The sequence below is a fragment of the Orycteropus afer genome, unplaced genomic scaffold (assembly GCF_000298275.1).
Source record: "Orycteropus afer afer isolate SDZICR_OR568_19922 unplaced genomic scaffold, OryAfe1.0 scaffold00082, whole genome shotgun sequence".
NCBI classification, from domain to species: domain Eukaryota; kingdom Metazoa; phylum Chordata; class Mammalia; order Tubulidentata; family Orycteropodidae; genus Orycteropus; species Orycteropus afer.
The window spans coordinates 546084-564004 of NW_006921669.1; the positions used below are offsets into that span (position 1 = coordinate 546084).

At 40.0% G+C, this 17921-nt stretch overlaps 1 protein-coding gene across 1 annotated transcript in view; it reads right to left on the reverse strand.

Annotated features, from left to right (window-relative positions):
- SORCS1 (sortilin related VPS10 domain containing receptor 1) overlaps positions 1–17921 on the reverse strand; it is a 682844-nt gene that overhangs the window by 20445 nt on the left and 644478 nt on the right. Inside the window, exon 23 of the mRNA XM_007941533.2 lies at positions 13719–13850. Within this exon, the coding sequence (XP_007939724.1) occupies positions 13719–13850 (132 nt within the window). The remainder of the gene's footprint in view (positions 1–13718; positions 13851–17921) is intronic.

Consider the following 17921-nt stretch of genomic DNA (forward strand, 5'->3'; position numbering starts at 1 on the left):
GTAGTGATACTGCCTCGGAAACCCAAGGAGGGGTTGCTATGAGTCGGTTCCAACTCGAGGGCACATAACAACAACAACAGCAACAATCTTCAGTCTGATGTGTGTGCAGGGCAGACTCATGGAACTCTGGGCTATGGAATATATAGCCCCAAATATGGGGCCAAAAAGGAGCTATGGTGGTAAAGTGTTAACCAAAAGGTTGGCGGTTTGAACCCATAAGCTGCTCCATGGAAGAAAGATGAGGCAGTCTGTTCTGTAAAGATTTACAGCCTTGGAGACCCTTTGGGGGTAGTTCTACTCTGTCCTAAGGGATTGTTATGAGTTGGAATCTACTTGATGGCAGTGATTTTTTTTTTTTTTTTCTTCTTCTTTTTTAATGGAACCAAGAACCTTGTTTGGGCAAGTGTGTAAAGTTAAGGTTTTACAGAGAAGAAAAACTATTGTCTTATTCAAAGCATAAAACACAACCCAATTTGCTGTTTTGCTTCTATGTTTGAGGAATTTCTGAAAAGCTAACAAGGAAAACCACATTTCTTTTTATTTTTGTCTGGTCTCCTTAGCTTGTTTTTAATAGTCTAGTCATCCATTTAATATATAAGTGTTATTTATGTCTAATTATATGCTTTCTGATGTCCTAGTTAAAATTCTTGATCCTTTTCCTTTTCATTTGGTCCATTGAATCACCAAATGATGTCTTCAAACCCTTCATCAATTAATCAGGGGCTGATGGCTTTGTTTTGAAGCAGTCTCTTGCAGAAGCCCCCAGTTGGTAACGGAGCTGAACTGCCCTTGCAATGAACTTCTGTGCTGAACAACAGGAACTTGGCATGACCAGCAGTGACCTGTGCTTGAGCACCTGGTATGCAGTGCATGCTCAGTCTCTTAAACATGGCCATTTGGCAAGTGATGCAGGAAAAATGACTCTGTTGAAAACAACTTTATCTGAGGCTACTCTACAGTGCTCCACAGATCTCACCTACATGCCCTGTCCTCATTACCAGCAAAATGGTCCAGGTTTATAGGCAGAGTGGATTTCTAACACAGACTGTGAAAAATAGTTTTCCTCTGCGTGCCGCTCATGTTGCAGTACACAAGTTCTTAGTTTACCTTATTCTTATCATTCAATTGGTAGGATCATTATAGAAATCTAAGGGCAGATTTTTTTTTAATAGAAGCCAATCAAAAATTCATTGGCTAGGAAACACATACCACACATACATTTATAAAGAAATGTATATATAGTAAACGTGTATATGTGAAATATATAATTACATATAATGTATAAGTGAAATACATACATATATGTGTGTGTATAGGCATACACACACACACACACACACCTCTCTCTCTTTCTCTCTCTATATATAGTTGTATTAGTTGTTGTTAGGTGTCATAGAGTTGTCTCCAACTCATAGCGACCCTATGCACAGCAGAAAGAAACACTGCCTGGTCCTATGCCAGCCTCATGATCCCTGCTATACCTATGTCCATCATTACAGCCACTGTGTAAATCCATCTTGTTGAGGGCCTTCCCCTTCTTCATTGACCCTCCACTTTACCAACCATGATATCCTTCTCCAGGGACTGGTTCCTTCTGACAACATGACCTAAGTAGGTGAGACGAAGTCTGGCCATTCTCGCTTCCAAGGAGCATTCTGGCTGCACTTCGCCCAGGACAGATGTGTTGGTCGTTTTAGCAGACCACGGTACTCTCAGCATTCTTCTCCAGCACCACAAGTGAAAAGCATCAACTCTTCTTCAGTCTTCTTTATTCACTGTCCAGCTCTCGCATGCGTCAGATGCAATTGAAAACACTATGGCTTGGGTTAGGCGCACCTTAGTCTTTGAGTAGGTATCTTTGCTCTTCAGCACTTGAAAGAGATCTCTTGCAGCAGGTTTACCCAACACAATACGTCATCTGATATCTTGACTGCTGCTTCCATTGGTGTTGATTGCAGAATCAAGTAATATGAAGTCCTTGACAACTTCAATATTTTCTCCATTTATTGTGAAACTATTTATTGGACCAGTTGTGAGAATTTTTGTTTTCTTTATATAGAGGTATAATCCATACTGCAGACTATAATCTTCAATTTCCACCAGTAAGTGCTTCAAGTCATCCTCATTTTCAGCAAGCAAAGTTGTGTCATCTGCATGTGCAGGTTGTTAATGAGTCTTCCTCCAATCCTGATGCCACGTTCTTCTTCATATAATCCATCTTCTCAGATTATTTGCTCAACATACAAGTTGAATAAGTATAGTGAAAGGATACAACCCTGACACACTCCCTTGCTGATTTTAAACCACACAGTATCTCCTTGTTCTATTTGAATGACAGCCTCCTGATGTATGTACAGATTCCTCATGAGTACAACCAAGTGTTCTGGAATTCCCATTCTTCTCAATATCATCCACAATTTGTTATGATCTACACAATGGAATGTTTTTGCATAGTCAATAAAACATAAGTAAACATCTTTCTGTTATTTTTTGCTTTCAGCCAAGATCCATCTGACATCAGCAATGATATCCCTTGTTCCACATTCTCTTCTGAATCTAGCTTGCATTTCTGGGAGCTGTCAATATACTGCTGCAACCATTTTTGAATTATCTTCAGTAGGACTTTACTTGCATGCGATATTAATGATATTGTTTGATACCTCCCACATTCTGTGGGATCATCTTTGTTTGGAATGAGTATAAATATGGATCTCCTCCAGTCAGTTGGCTAGGTAGCTGCAGTGTAGTAAATTACTTTGTGTGGCTTTTCTACCCATGAGTCTTTGTAAACTCCAAGGTGGGATTTGCTATGAGCAACTGAGGAGCTCCTGATTGCTGAAGGTGTCCACCTGGAGTATTTCTGTGGAGTGGCACAAAACAATGTTCTGAGAGGTGCCCACTCTCTCTCAGGTGCTTAGAGTTCTGATGCTATAATTGGCTAGTTTGACCACCCTGCCAGGCTCAAAAGGAGGCCTCTTAGAGGCAGAACTCTCTCTGACTGCTGGTGGAGGAAGACGTGCTGCCGAAAGAGACACACACCCCTGAAAGAGACACGTGCTGTTGGGAAAGAGATACAAGAGACACACATCGCTGAGTGAGACACTGAGGGACCAGCACTGCTGGGAAAGAGACTGTGAGAGACTGTTGACTGAGGGACGGTGGGCTGAGAGAGAGACTGAGCATTTTTTCTGAAGCAAATTGCAGCTTGGTGCTTCCCTAATAAACCTTGTAATCTGTGAGTTCTGTGTGGCCACTGCAGTGAATTATCAAACGAAGGAGAGGTGATGGGTGCTCTGGGAGGAACGGTTGGAGAAAGGGCTGGAGGGAGGCAGCATGTCTGGCCTGGCAGTAATAGGCCTTGGGTTACTGCCAGTAACCCTGTCTTCCTCTTGTAAGATTAGAGGAGGTCAGAACATGTGGCCTCCTTGCCGTTTTTGCAGTAGCTTTCTTCAAAATCTCTTGGCATAGCTGAGTGAGTGCCTCCAGTGGGCCATCCATTTGTTGAAACCTATCAATGAGTATTCCATCAATTCCTGGAGCCTTGTTCTTTGCCAATTCCTTCAGTCCAGCTTCAATTTCTTCCTTCAATACCATTGGTTCTTGATCATATGCCACCTCCTGAAATGGATGAAAAATGACCACTTCTTTTTGGTACAGTGACTGTGTAATTCTTCGATCTTCTTTTGATACTTCCTGCATCATTCAATATTTTGCCCATAGAATTTTTCAATATTGTAACTCAAGGCTTAATTTTTTTATCAGTTCTTTCAGCTTGAGAAATGCCAAGTCTGTTCTTCCCTTTTGGTTTTCTAACTCTAGGTGTTTGTGTATTTCATTATAGTAATTTGCTTTGCCTTCTTGAGCTGCTCTTCGAAATTTTCTGTTGAGCTCTTTTATCTTGTCATTTCTTTCATTTGGTTTAGCTTCTCTCCACTCAAGGGCAAAGTTCAGAGTCTCTTCTGACATCCATTTTGGTCTTTTCTTCCTTTCCTGTCTTTTTAATGACCTCTTGCTTTCTTCATGGATGATGTTCTTGATGTCATCCCACAATTCCTGTAGTTTTCGGTCATTGGCGTTCAATGCATCAAATCTACTCTTTAAATGGTCTCTAAATTCAGGAGGGATATTGTCAAAGTCATGTTTTGGCTCTCATGGACTTGTTTTAATTGTCTTCAACTTCAATTTGAATGTGCATATGAGCAGTTGATGGTCTGTTCCACAATCAGCTCCTGGCTTTGTTTTGTCCAAAGATATTGAACTTCCTCATCACCTCTTGCCACAGATTAGTCAATCTGATTCCTGTGTATTCCATCTGGTGAAGTCCATGTGTATCATCGTTGCTTATGTTGTTGAACAAAGGTATTTGCAATGACTAAGTCATTGGTCTTGCAAAATTCTATCATACAATCTCCAGTATTATTTGTATCATCAAGGCTATATTTTCCAACTACTCATTACTCTTCTTTGTTTCCAACTTTTTGGCTTGCCAGTCACCAGTGATAATCAATACATCTTGATTGCATGTTCAGTCCATTTCAGAATGTAGAAGGTTGTAGAAATCTTCATTTTCCTCATCTTTGGCTTTGCTGGTTGGAGCATAGATTTGAATAACAGTAGTATTAACTGGTCTTCCTTGTATGGATATTATGCCATAGATAATCCCATAGATTGTGGATAACATTGTATAGATGTATGGATATTATCCCATCACTGCCAGCATTGTACTTTATGACAGATCTTGAAATAGTCTTTGTGATGATGAATGCCGTATCATTCCTCTTCAGTTTGTCATTCTCAATGTAGTAGATCATATGTTTGTCTGATTTAAAATGGCCAAAACCAGTCCATTTCAACTCACTAATGCCTAGGATATCGATAGTTATGTGTTCCATTTCATTTTTGACAACTTCCAATTTTCCTAGATCCATGTTCCAATTATTAATGGATGTTTGCATCTGTTTCTACTCATTTTGAGTCATGCCACATCAGCCAACGGAGGTCCCGAAAGCTTTACTTTATCCATATTGGTAAACTCATCTCTACTCTGAGGAGTCAGCTCTTCCCCAGTCAAATTTTGAGTGGCTTCCAACCTGAGGGGCTCATCCTCCAGCACCATGTCAGACAATGTTTCAGGGTTGTTCATAAAGTTTTCCAGTAATATATCAGACAATGTTTCATTGCTATTCGTTAGGTTTTCACTGGCAAATTGTTTGAGAAGTGGATGACCTCTTCTTTCTTCTGAGTCTATCTTAGCCCAGAAGCTCCACGGAAACCTGTCCATGGGTAACCCTGCTGGCATGTTGCGACACTGGTGGCATAGCCTCCAGCCTTACAGCAACACATAAGCCACCACAGGACGGCAACCTGACAGACAAGTTCGTCTCCCTCAGTTGTTCCTAACCCTTCTGCACCTGCCCACCTTGGGCCTCAGCCTAAAAATAGAGCTGCCTCCAAGGAAAAGCAGCCCCTGAGCCCTACACTCACCTACCTCGGGCCCCAGCCTTAAAGTAGAGCTGCCCCCAAGTGAAAAGCAGCTCCCAAACCCAGCCCCTGCCTACCTAGGGCCCTGGCCTTAAAACACAGCTGCCCTCAAGCAAAAAGCAGCCCATGAGTCCTCGCTCACCTACCTCAGGTCCCAGCCTTAAAACGGAGCCGCCCCCAATGGAAAACATCCCCCAAACCCATGCACACACATCAAATTCATTGCCTTCAAGTCAATTCCTACTCATAGCAACTCCCATGAGGTTTTCAAGGCTGTAAATCTTTACAGAAGTAGATTGCCTCATCATCTTCCCACAGAGCCACTGGTTTGAACTGCTGACCTTCTGGTTAGCAGCCAAATGTCTTACCCACCATGCCACCAGAGCTATATACACACACACACACACACACACACAAATATAAATATAAATATACATTTGCAGAAAAAATAGTTTTACTCAAAAATGAAAAAGATGTCAGAAGCAATTAAGAAATTGCCCTGTTCAATAGAGTCTATCATGTGAACAAATAGGAAAAATGAATTAGCCAAAGAAAAATTCCCCTATTCAGCTAAAGTGATTTTTATTTCTTGTCTGAGAATTTTTTTCTCAAGTGGGAGATACAAATAACTAAACTAGAAAATAGAGTTCATCAAAAAAGCATACTTCTAATTTATAATCTCCAGGAGGGTACCCTGTGAAAATAATTAACTTCCAAGATTTGTTTTGGTGTATAATACTGCTTCATTGGCTTTATCTGTATCATTTACAAAATTAGGCAGGCTATACAAAAATAATCTCATAGCATAAAATATTTTTTATGTATTTAACTTGCATCAAAGGAGATGCAATAAAGAACACATATTTGTGGGAAAGAAATTACACACAAGAAACCAAAGTAAATGAAGTTTACACTGCATACAAGATTAATCTCAATTAGAACCATGTACTTCCCCACTCAAATAAATGAGTATAAGATACTGTTGACAGATTATGACAATATTTTAAATGTTTTCCATGCCACTTGAAGAAATGTTGATCCAGGATTATTGTCATCAAACTAAGAGTTGTTACATATATTTGTAAGTACACTGTATATGCAATAAATACTTTATTTTGGTGAAGTTACTTATTTCTTCTGGGGCGGGGGGAAGCATGTTTTAGGTGTTATTGCTGGTATCTCCATGGATGAGAACCTGATGCTTCAAGGACATACCTAAGTTTACCCAGTTAATATTTGAATAGTTGAGACTAGACTTCAGTTTTGTTTGACTCCTTATCCAAGGACATTCTCATTGAAAACATGTTCCTTTATCCAGTTCACAAAAAGATAAGCAAAAGATATTTGGAATGTGGTCTTGCTCAACAGGGAAGGAAATGAAAATGAATTGTAGCATTTTATTAATTTTGCTGGCATCCCTCATTCATCTCTGAAGCACACAACTTGTAACACCAGTCCTATGCTAGCTACTCAATATGAATTACAGGACTAGGCAATCCCTAACACTATAGTCAGAATTACTGCATTCTGATCACCAGAATTTGTAATGTTTGGGAGGATCGACATGTGGCTGAGAAGGTGCAGAATAAAGGAAAGTCTACAGAAGGGTGTGTGACAGCCCAAATGAGAAGAACACAAACTTGTCAGATAAAGACCTCAGTGAAATAATGTGTGACTGTTGAGATATTGAAAGTATTGAAACAAGTAGATTTTATTTATTTTGGTTTCATTCCAGAGAAGAGTGGGTCACCCTGACAAATTTCATTCATCCTTTGTACTCATCATCCCTCATGTGCTGCTTTACTACACAGTCTGTTTTCTATTCTCTTTCAGCTAAATAAAGGAGCCCTGGTGGCATAGTGGTTAAGAGCTCAGCTACTAACCAAAAGGTCCACAGTTTGAACCCACTAGCCACTCCACAGGGGAAAGATGAGGCAGTCTGCTACCATAAGGAGTACAGTCTTGGAAATCCTATGAGGTAGATCCTTTAGGGTCACCATGAGTCGAAACCAACTCAGTGGCAATGTGTCAGCTAAAGAATCATGACCACATTACCCTTAAAAAAAAAAAATCACTGCCCTCAAGTTGATTCGACTCATAGTGACCACTCCTTGGGTTTCTGAGGCAGTGTGTCTAAGGAAGTACATTGTCCAATCTTCCTTCTGAGGAGTGGCTGGTGAGTTTGAACGACCAGCCTCCTGGTCAGCAGTCTAATGCCTTAGGCAGTAGGCCACCAGAGATCCCATATTAGCATCTGCCTACATGGTGGAATATTCCTGTGATTCAATGCAAACCACACTTTATTGAAGAAAAGAAAGTGGGGACTCACTGAAAATACTAGAAAACTACTATCTAAGTATTTTTCCTCATACTCCTCTTCTTGAAATACGAAGATCAAGGGCAGCAGTCAGAATAGACTAGATTATGTTGAGATAATAATATTAAAATCTCAGGGGCTTAAAATAATGAAAGTATATTTCTTGCCCACACTTCATATCCACTGCAAGTAGAAAACAGTGCTCATCATGCCACTTGAGGACACCAGCCAGTGGGGCAGCAAGTGCTTCAAATATTTCCATTCATTATACCACTGAAGGAGAAGGTAGTTTTTAAGGGTTTTCAGCTGGCATTTAAGTATTCGGCTTGGAAGTGACATAAATTGATTCTTCTCACAACTCACTGGCCAGAATTGGTCACCTGGCTCTGCCCTACCTGAAGAGGGTCATGGATACAACACCATGGTGTACCTAGAAGGAAGTGCACTGAAATATTTATTTAGTAGCAGCAATACACAAAGGAAACAGTCAATATCTAAACATTTTAAAATGAAATCAGTAGGGGAAAATAAACTCCCAGTTTATTACAATGGAAGGGTCAAGCATTGAAACTTAAGGAAATAAGTTGAAAGACAAGAGAGCAGATGATAAGTTTATAAAACATATAACCAAAAGGGTAGTACAAGTTGAAACTACAGATTGAAAAGGGTTTCAGCAAATTTATCAATGACAAAGTTACACTGAGCCAAAATGCTAGTGCTTATCCTTAAATTGGAGCTCTGTGGTAGTTGGAGTGGTGGTTAAAGAATTCGGCTGCTAACCAAAAGGTCAGCAGTTCTGTAGGAGAAAGACAGGCAGTCTGCTTCCATAAAGAGTTATAGCTCTGGAAACCCTACGGGACAGTTTTACTCTGTTCTAAAGGGTCACTACGAGTCAGAATCAACTCTGGCAGTGAGTTTGGTTCGAGTTTTTTTTTGTCCTTAAGTTGGTAGGAAGAGCACAAACCTAAAGGAACAGAGACAGAATTCCTGTGCCCTATTTAGAGAGCCCTGCTTAGTATGATCTTTGTTAATTTTCATCCTGTTCCATTATTGGGATCCTTTCAAACAGCAGTTGTGAAATCTTCCTTTTTGTTTCAACACACAAAGTGATCTTTCTCATTCATACAAAATAATTCCTAGATTAAATAATTGGCAAAGCCATGGAGTCAACAATTAAGTTCTAAGAAATAACTCAGTCTTATTCTTCCTCAGCACCAAAGTATCAGCTTGATGACAATGTAAAAAGAATCATCAGGATGATGGGGCTCAGTGAATGAAGAACATTGTCTGTAAATACTTTGTTTCTCTTGGATTCTCTATCTACAGCTCTATGGCCATCTCCTTGGGCCATATTCCTTTGGTTGTACTCTGATCTACTCTACTTCCAAGTGTATTTCCTGCTTTAATGACTTTCTTGTGAACTCCAGAGTACTGCTATAATTAAACTCGATCACATTCAAAATTCTTGACTCAGAGGACTGACAATAAGGGACGTATATAGAAAATGTTGTTGTTGTTGTTGTTATGTGCCGTCAAGTCAAACCCGACTCATAGCGACCCCTCCTTGGGTTTCCAAGGCAGTATCACTATGGAAGTAGGATTGCCCAACCTTCCTTCCGAGGAGTAGCTGGTGGGTTTGAACTGCCAGCCATCTGGTTAGCAGGCAAGTGTCTTAGCCACTATGCTACCAGAGCTCCCCATATAGAAAATAGTCTGAGGTTATTAATTCTACTACATAATGAATCTTTTAATTTATTTAAATGCTGCCAATAGACTTCCAATGCAGAAGGGCCTCCCCTGTTCCTAGATTTTGGATTCTTCATCTGCCAAATTCACATGAAGACACGAGCAAAGAAGGAGGAAATTCTTTGTGTGATTGACATTTTTCCAAGAGCATCTCCCCCCCCCCCCCGTTAAATGCTCCATGCCCTTTAAGGATTTTGAAAGACAACATGTACACTCCCTATCTCCCCAGCACAGCATCCAACAGCCTAGACAGGGTACGGTGGTCTTTCTTCCCTCCAAGAGAGCCAGAAACAAATTTGCTTACTTCAGCAGACTCAGAGAGAGGCAAAAGTGTATGCATTTGAGGGGCAGGGCTGCTCCATACTTGAACAGCCAGCCTCAGGGGATGTGTTCTCCCTGTGAAGCCAGCTAAGGGCAAGTGAGCCTTTTCTCACTCGCCAGAGATCTGAAATGAAGACTGGTGGAACCCTTCCAGACAGAGGTCACTTAATTAACCCAGCCTGCATCATCCTGATAACAAGGTCAAGTACTTCTCACTGAGAGGAATTTTCAAATTATTTCACAGACAAGAAAGCTCAAGTCAAGCCAACATCTCTGCTCCCCTGGGAATGCTGTCAGAGGCAGCAAGGGAGGAGAGCCAAGAACCCTTTGCCTGGGCCTGGCCCTTGCATTCTTCAGGGCCCATTGCCTGGGATCCCACTGCTCCCTGTGGTGGGGGTTCTGTGCTTTCTCTTTACAAGAAAGGGGCCGGACCATTAAGAGAGGGGCAAGGCAAGCCATTCCCAACACCTAAGACTCAACAGTGCAACCTTCCTAGGAGGCAGTTCCTTTCTGTGTTTTGATTTTACTTTGCATTTTTCTTAAATGTCTAGTCCATTGGGGCTCTTACTGAACTATTAGGGGAGAGACCCTGTCTTCTGGATGGGGTGACAAATTAAGTGGAAGCTGGGGCTTCTGTGGCCATCTTTGGTCTCCTGTGTTGGCTTTATTCTCAGGCATACTTCCCATGTGGTAACAAAGAAAAGAGAAGGAATGACAGAGAGAGGGACAAAGAAGAGCAGGGGGTAATTTGGTCACACTTTTGAGTGGCTCTCAATTAATCCATGCTTGAACTGTATTCCAGGACCTTCCCACTTAAATGAGCTCATAAATTTACTGTATTTTTTTTTTCTTTAAACGTGTTTGAACTGGGTTTCTGTCAACTGCATTCCCAAAACCAAACTCACTGCCATCGAGTCAATTCCGATTCATAGCGAACCCTGTTTACAGAAACAGACTGCCTCGTCTTTTCAGAAACAAACTGCCTCATCTTTCTTCCACAGAGCGGCTAGTGGATTCAGACCATGAATTTGGTTAGCAGCCAAATGCCTTAACCACTAAAAATACAAGCACACACATACAACCCTCAAAACAAAAACTTTAATGTTATTCATGGTGCAACAACCTTGGTGTTCTTAGACACAGATACAAAGTGGTGTCCAACTCTGTCATCAGCGTGGCACAGCAGAAAGGCTTGAAAGTTAGTTGCAGAAACAGAATAAGAACCTGATTCTCCTAATGAGTTGTGTTAGCCCAGGCAGGTCACTCCTCCATGCTGGGGTCTGAATTTTTTCACTTTAAAATCAATCAGTCAGAGAGAAGCATGGGAAGGACTTCTACTGGATGGAAAATTACAGGTTTCCAAGGGGAAATCCCTATTTCCTAGACACTCCACTTGTGGCTTGGCTTTTATCAGTGGATTTCATGATTGTGCTTTTCAGTTAGAGCATTAATTTTATCTATAACTAAGATATGAATTTCTTAGGCACTTGCTTTAGCTCTTGTTTCATTACTGTGTTTATTTTGGTTTGAGTCCTACAATCGGTAGATACATTTCAATCTCCTTTGGTAGCATTATGATCTAATTTGGTATTTTGTTTTGCTTTAATGCAAATGAATGGCAGGATAACTTAGGTGGGCTCATCCTTATTCTAGGTCACAGTCATTCATACATGCCCTTTCTTTTTCTAACTGTCCTTCTCTTCTCTATTTTGTACATTTCATTCATTATTTTTCCTTAGCCCCAACATTTTCTCTCTGTCAATACATGACCTTGACTATAACAGTCTATTTAAGAAGTCCATTTTTTTTCCAATTTCCAAATCTTCTCTTCCTATAATAAAATAATCATAAATCATCATAATAATCACCATCATCATCTATTAACCATTTACAGAACATCTACTATAGGCCGGTACTTTGGTGTATCATTGCTTTAATCTCCCGAAATACCCTATCTGATAACATTATAGATGTATGACTTTGGGTAAATTATTCATCTTTTCTGGTCTTCACTTTCTTCATCTGTAAAATAGAAGCAATGAATAGCACAGCTGAATCTGGAATCCTCATCTATATTTCTCCAAACCTGTGCTCTTTCTATTGTTATGGCTTGAGTCCTTTCATGTATGCTAGACTAAGTCCCATAGTCTTCAAAAAGCCAGTGCCTTTAGATGTTTGATTAAATGGTTCATCAATGGCTGCTACTGGGCTGTTAGAGGACAATCACCCAGCTGTTTGAGTAGGCCTTTGAAGGAGGCACCCAGGAGAGACAGAAAAGAAAGGGAAACAAGTCTAGAGAGAATAACAATCAGAGGCAAGATACATCCCTTCACAATCAATCAAAAGTTTCATAAAGCAGACCCTCTCAATTCCTCATCTTCCCTCAAAGAAGCATCTAGAAAACATCACAGTTTTAGAGAACAATGGAAAACATGCTAAATAAAAATGCACAGATGATATAATGCCTAGGAAAGTAACAGGTTCCAAATTCATACTCTCATCCATACTTGAAAGGATTATAATGTAGATTTCATTGGAAAAGTCAATAAGATTTTCAGAGGAGCAATGACTGTAAATGTTCATAACCAAAGGCCTGATATAAGGGTCTACTTCTCCTCTGGGTCCTCAGCAGTGCTGTGATAAGATATAACCCATTTTTCTCCTGCTAAATTGCAGGTACAGATAATAATTTGTAGACAATAATAGTAAGCTGAGTGCCAAGGGTGAGCAAGGTCAGATGCAAATCTAATGGGTTACCTGCTGCCTGCCCTTCAATTGCAGTTCACTAGGAAATAGGGTTCAACAGGGCTTTCCTTGACAGATCTGTTCTTCATTATTTGCACACAGGGAAAATTACAGAGGTGAATCTTCTGCCAAGTGAGAAAGTGGCAGTTGAAAGGGAGGTATGTGCTAGAAGGTGGGCCACGGTGTAATTTGGGTTCTTGTTAATAAGGTTTTTATAGGAGTTCTAAAACCATCTTGGAAGACTAAAGATCATGGGAATAGATTATGGGTTTATTCAAAGTAAACTGAAAAGCTCTCAGTACTGGAGGGGAAAAAGCCAATATTTATTTAGTGGCTGAGAGGAATCCTAGTTTTAATTTATCTACCTGGAAGAATTCAGAAACTTGAATTATGGGGTTTCTACCAGGGCAACCAGGCCAAGACCAATCATTTTAACTGAATGAACATGGGAGAAGAAGAACAAGAATAATATATTAATCCCTACTACAGAGATGAAGTCTTCGGAAGTTAAAAGAAGGAGGAAGAAAAAGACTAAAGGTGCCAGGAGAGGGAGAAACACACAGATGTGCACACACACACACACACTTTCTCTAATATCCCAGAAGACGGTGGAGAGCACAGTACGGGTACTCTGAAGTCAGTACTTACTATCAACCAAATCAGGCCATCTTAGTATGGTGGTGATGAAAGGATTAATTGTTTGTATAAAATGTATACCTTTCCAAAAATAGAACATGATCCTGTCATTTGATTCTCACGGCATTCTTGTGATGGAAGTCCTTGTGATGTTGTGATGATGCCCTTGTCCTGGGTTTGTTCTCTGTGTACTGAGCAACTATCTTGGGACAGTTTTTCAGGTTAGCACTCACAGATATATCTAAGTCAATATAAACATTGACAAGTAATCCATACTGTGGATATACTGATTAATTTAGTCATTCTCCATAACACATCCTCTTGTATGTGTTTCTTTGTAAGGCTATAGTTAGGATCACCACTTTATAAGTAAAAAACTAAGGACCAGAAAGTCAAAGACCTGACAAACAGCTAGTGTCCTCCCTCTTGACCCAGATCCCAGAGAGACCCCTCCAAGCTGCTGAGGACTCACCTGCTCCAAGTCCTCGGCCGACCTTTTGCTTTCTCCTGCCGGGTCCTGATATGGTAAGACAAAGACCTCCGCAGCAGTGGGCAGACCAGGAAGCACTGCCACCAAGATGTGCTGGTCTGGGACCCCTGTCGCCTGGGGAGAGACAAAAAGGCTCATGTAAGTCCTGAAGGCATGAAAGCCAAGTGGGGATCAGGATGGTGAGAAGGGACCAGGTATTTGGCAGAGAGGCAGGGAATGCAAGGAAGGAAGGCTGGGAGGAGGTGAAAGTACCCTGTGCACAGTGGCAGGAAAGTGTTGCCAGAGGCAGCAACAGGGCTGGAGTGTGGCTCTGGAGTCAGATGCTGAAGTTCATCTCCAGCTTCACCACCATGAGACCTTCTGCAAGTTGTTTCTCTCTGTGTGTACATTCCCTCAAATTAAAAAACCAGGGATTACAAGAGTCCTTGGCTCTTAAAAGGGTAGCTTTGGGATTTAAATGATTTATAATGAAACTTTTATAAAGCTCTCAGTACTGGAGGGGGAAAAGCCAGTATTTATTTAGTGGTTGAGAGGAATCCTATTTTTAATTTACCTACCTGGAAGAATTCAGAAACTTGAATTATGGGGTCTCTACCAGGGCAACCAGGCCAAGACCAATCATTTTAACTGAATGAACATGGGATGAGAAGAACAAGAATAACATATTAATCCCTACTACAGAGATGGAGTCCTCTGAAGTTAAAAGGAGGAGGAAAAATCAAGAGGAACTCCTGATTTCTTTGCAGTATTAACCCTGATGACCACGCCCTGTTTTATGAAGCACTCTAAGCTCTTCATTTTGCTATGCCGACTCTCCTGGTTGCCTTCCCACCTCTCAGACTGCTATACCTCTGTCCCTTTGTCCAATCCCTTTCACTTAAAATATACATGTCACTCAAATACATTCACCTTGTCTTTGTTCACCTCTTCTCTCTCAAGGTGTCCCCTGAGGCCTATTTCTAGGTGATTCTAGGATCATTAAATATCATTTCAACTTCTTTCTTAAGTGGCCAGTTAGGCTTTGCCACTTGGTTGTTTCACCAGGACTTCCAACAAACATGTCAAAATTCCAAAGAAATAAAAATTTCTTATTTTAACACCAAAAACCTTCATTCTACATTTGGGTGAGCACAGGTTGTCCTTTCTAAGTCACCCCAGCTTGAAGCCTTCTCTTCATCTCTGGGGTCACACTCTTTTTTTCCTTGCCATTTCTAATCAGTTTCTAAGATCTTGATGAGGTGACAGCCACATTAATCATTCTATTAGTTCTTGTTTAAATAACCACTGTTAATATTTCAATTCTGCTGTTGTCCTTCTTCCCAGTGGTATTACAATATCCTTCTCATTTTCAGGAGACATGCTACTACTTCCAGGTTTATCTGTCTACAGTTCAACTCAGATCATGTTTTCCTGTTCAAAATTCTTGCAATATTTCCCCTTTACTAAATTAAAAAAAATATATATTCATGGCTTTCTGCAATATGATCCCACCCATTCTCTCTAGTCTAATTATACAAAACTCACACAGGGATCCTATGTTCCAGCCAAATACACTAATACACAATTCCAACCTTGTCCTACAAATTATTTTGTGCATGTCATCTCTACCCAGAATATTTCCCCCCCTCTATTTGTTGATGGAAACCTACTTATACTTTGAGTTTTCTTCAAGTCCAAAAAAACCAAACTCACTGCCACTGAGTCAGAGTCGACTCATAGTGACCTCTCCTTGGGTTTCAGAGGCAGTATCACTGTAGAAGTAGATTGCCCAACCTTCCTTCCAAGGAGTGGCTGGTGAGTTTGAACCACCAGTCTTCTGCTTAGTGGTCAAATGCCTTAGGCACTACATTTCTTAAAGTATATTTCAGTAAATTGTTCTTAATTCCCTAAGTGTTTGTCTCTGAATTCCACCAGATGTTGTCCTTTTTAGTTGCAGGAGGAGCTAGAGGCAGTAAACTATCATTCACTTAAGAAAGAGTATCTTGACATGCCCCATACTACTGGACTTCTAGAAATTTCACTGAAGTAGAAGGCACCTGTACTTTTGTTGGATCAATTCCCTCCCTCTAAAATGCTGAAAGAGCTGCAAACATTCATTATTAATCAGAATGAATATAATGAGTGGGATGAATGAAGTCTGAATCTAGGAAAACTGAAAACCACCAAAAATGAAATGGAATACATAAAAAATCCAAATCAAAGGCATTGGAGAGCTGAAATGGACTGATATTGGCCATTTTGAATTGGACAATCATATAGTCTACTATGCCAGGAATGACAAATGGAAGAGAAATAGCATGGCAATGATCGTCAAAAAGAACATTTCAAGATCTATTACAAAGTACAACGTTATCAGTGATGAGTTAATATTCATACAACTACAAGACCAGTTTATTCGACCATTATTCAAATTTTCACACCAAACACTAATGTCAAGATAAAGAAATTGAAGATTTTTACAAATTTCGGCAGTCTGAAATTGATCAAACATGCAATCAAGACATATTGAAAATTACTGGTGATTGGAATGTAAAAGCTGGAAACAAAGAAGTACTTGGAAAACACAGCCTTAGTGATAGAAATGATGCCAAAAATCACATGACAGAATTTTGGAAGACAAACGACTTATTTATTGGAAATAGTTTTTTTTTTTCAACAACATAAATGGTGACTATACATGTGGCCCTCATTGGATAGGATATGCATGCATCAGCTCGACCATGTCTGTAGAAAGAGACAATGGAGAAGCTCAATATCATCAGCCAGAACAAAGTGAGGGGCCTGCTACAGAACAGACCAACAATTGCTCATATGCAAGTTAAAGTTGAAGCTCAACAAAATTAGAAGTAGTCCATGGGAGTCAAAGTACTACCTTGAGTACAGCTCACCTGAATTTAGAGATCACCTGAAGAACAGATTTGACACATTGAGCACTAATGATCTAAGATCAGATGAGGTGTATAATGATATTAAAGGGTCATTAAAATAAACAAAAGAAAGAAAAGACCAAAATGAATGTCAAAAGAGACTCTGAAACTTGTTCATGAATGTAGAATAGCTAAAATTAATGGAAGAAACAATGAAGTAAAAGACTTGAACAGAAGATTTCAAAATCTGACTTGAGAAGGTAGAGTAAGGTATCATAATGAAATGTGAAAGGACCAGGAGTTAGAAAATCAAAAGGGAAGGACATGCTCAGAATTTCTCATGCAGAAAGAGCCGAAGGGGGTGGAAAAAAAAAAAGCTTTGAGTTGCAATACTGAAAGATTCTATGGGCCAAATACTGGACAAAGCAGGAGGCATCGAAAGAAGATGGAAGGAATACACAGAGTCACTGTACCAACTAAAATTGGTTGACATTCAACCATTTCCAGAAGTAATATATGAGAAAGAACAGCTGGGATTGGAGGAAGCAAATGAAGACACTGACAAAAAACAAGGCCTCAGAAACTGATGGGATAACAATTAAGAGGTTTCAACAACAGATGCAACTCTGCAAATGCTCACTTATCTATGCCAAAAAATGTGGAATACAGCTACCTAGCCAATTGCCTGGAAGAAACCCATATGTACACCCATTTCAAAGAAAGATAAACCAATAGAATGCAGCAATTATCGAACAATATCATTTGTCTTAGCCACTATGCTACCAGAGCTCCCATTAATATCACAAGCAAGTAAAATTTTATTGAAGATAATTCAAAAACAGTACATCAGTAGGAAATTGCCAGAAATTCATACTATACTCCAAAGAGAATGTGGAATAACAGATACCACTGCTGATGTCAGATGGATCTTGAGTGAAAGCAGAGAATACTCAAAAGATGTTTATCTGTGTTTCACTGACTACACAAAAGCATTTGATTGTGTGGATCATAAAAACTATGGATTTGTGAAGAATGGGATTTCCAGGACATTTAATTTTGCTTATGTGGAATGTGTACATAGACCAAAGACAGTCAATCTAACAGAGCAAGGAGGCACTGTGTGGATTAAAATCAGGAAAGATATGCATCAAGGTTGCACACATCGAGTAAATATTTAGTAGTTTCCCATATATTTTACTCCTAGGGACATCATAACTAAGTAGCCAACACTGTAAGTTCATATAAGTCAGACTATTTTGATTCCTTCTTTGACTCCACTAGGAGCTCTGGTGGCATAGTGCCAAAGTCTTTCATTGCT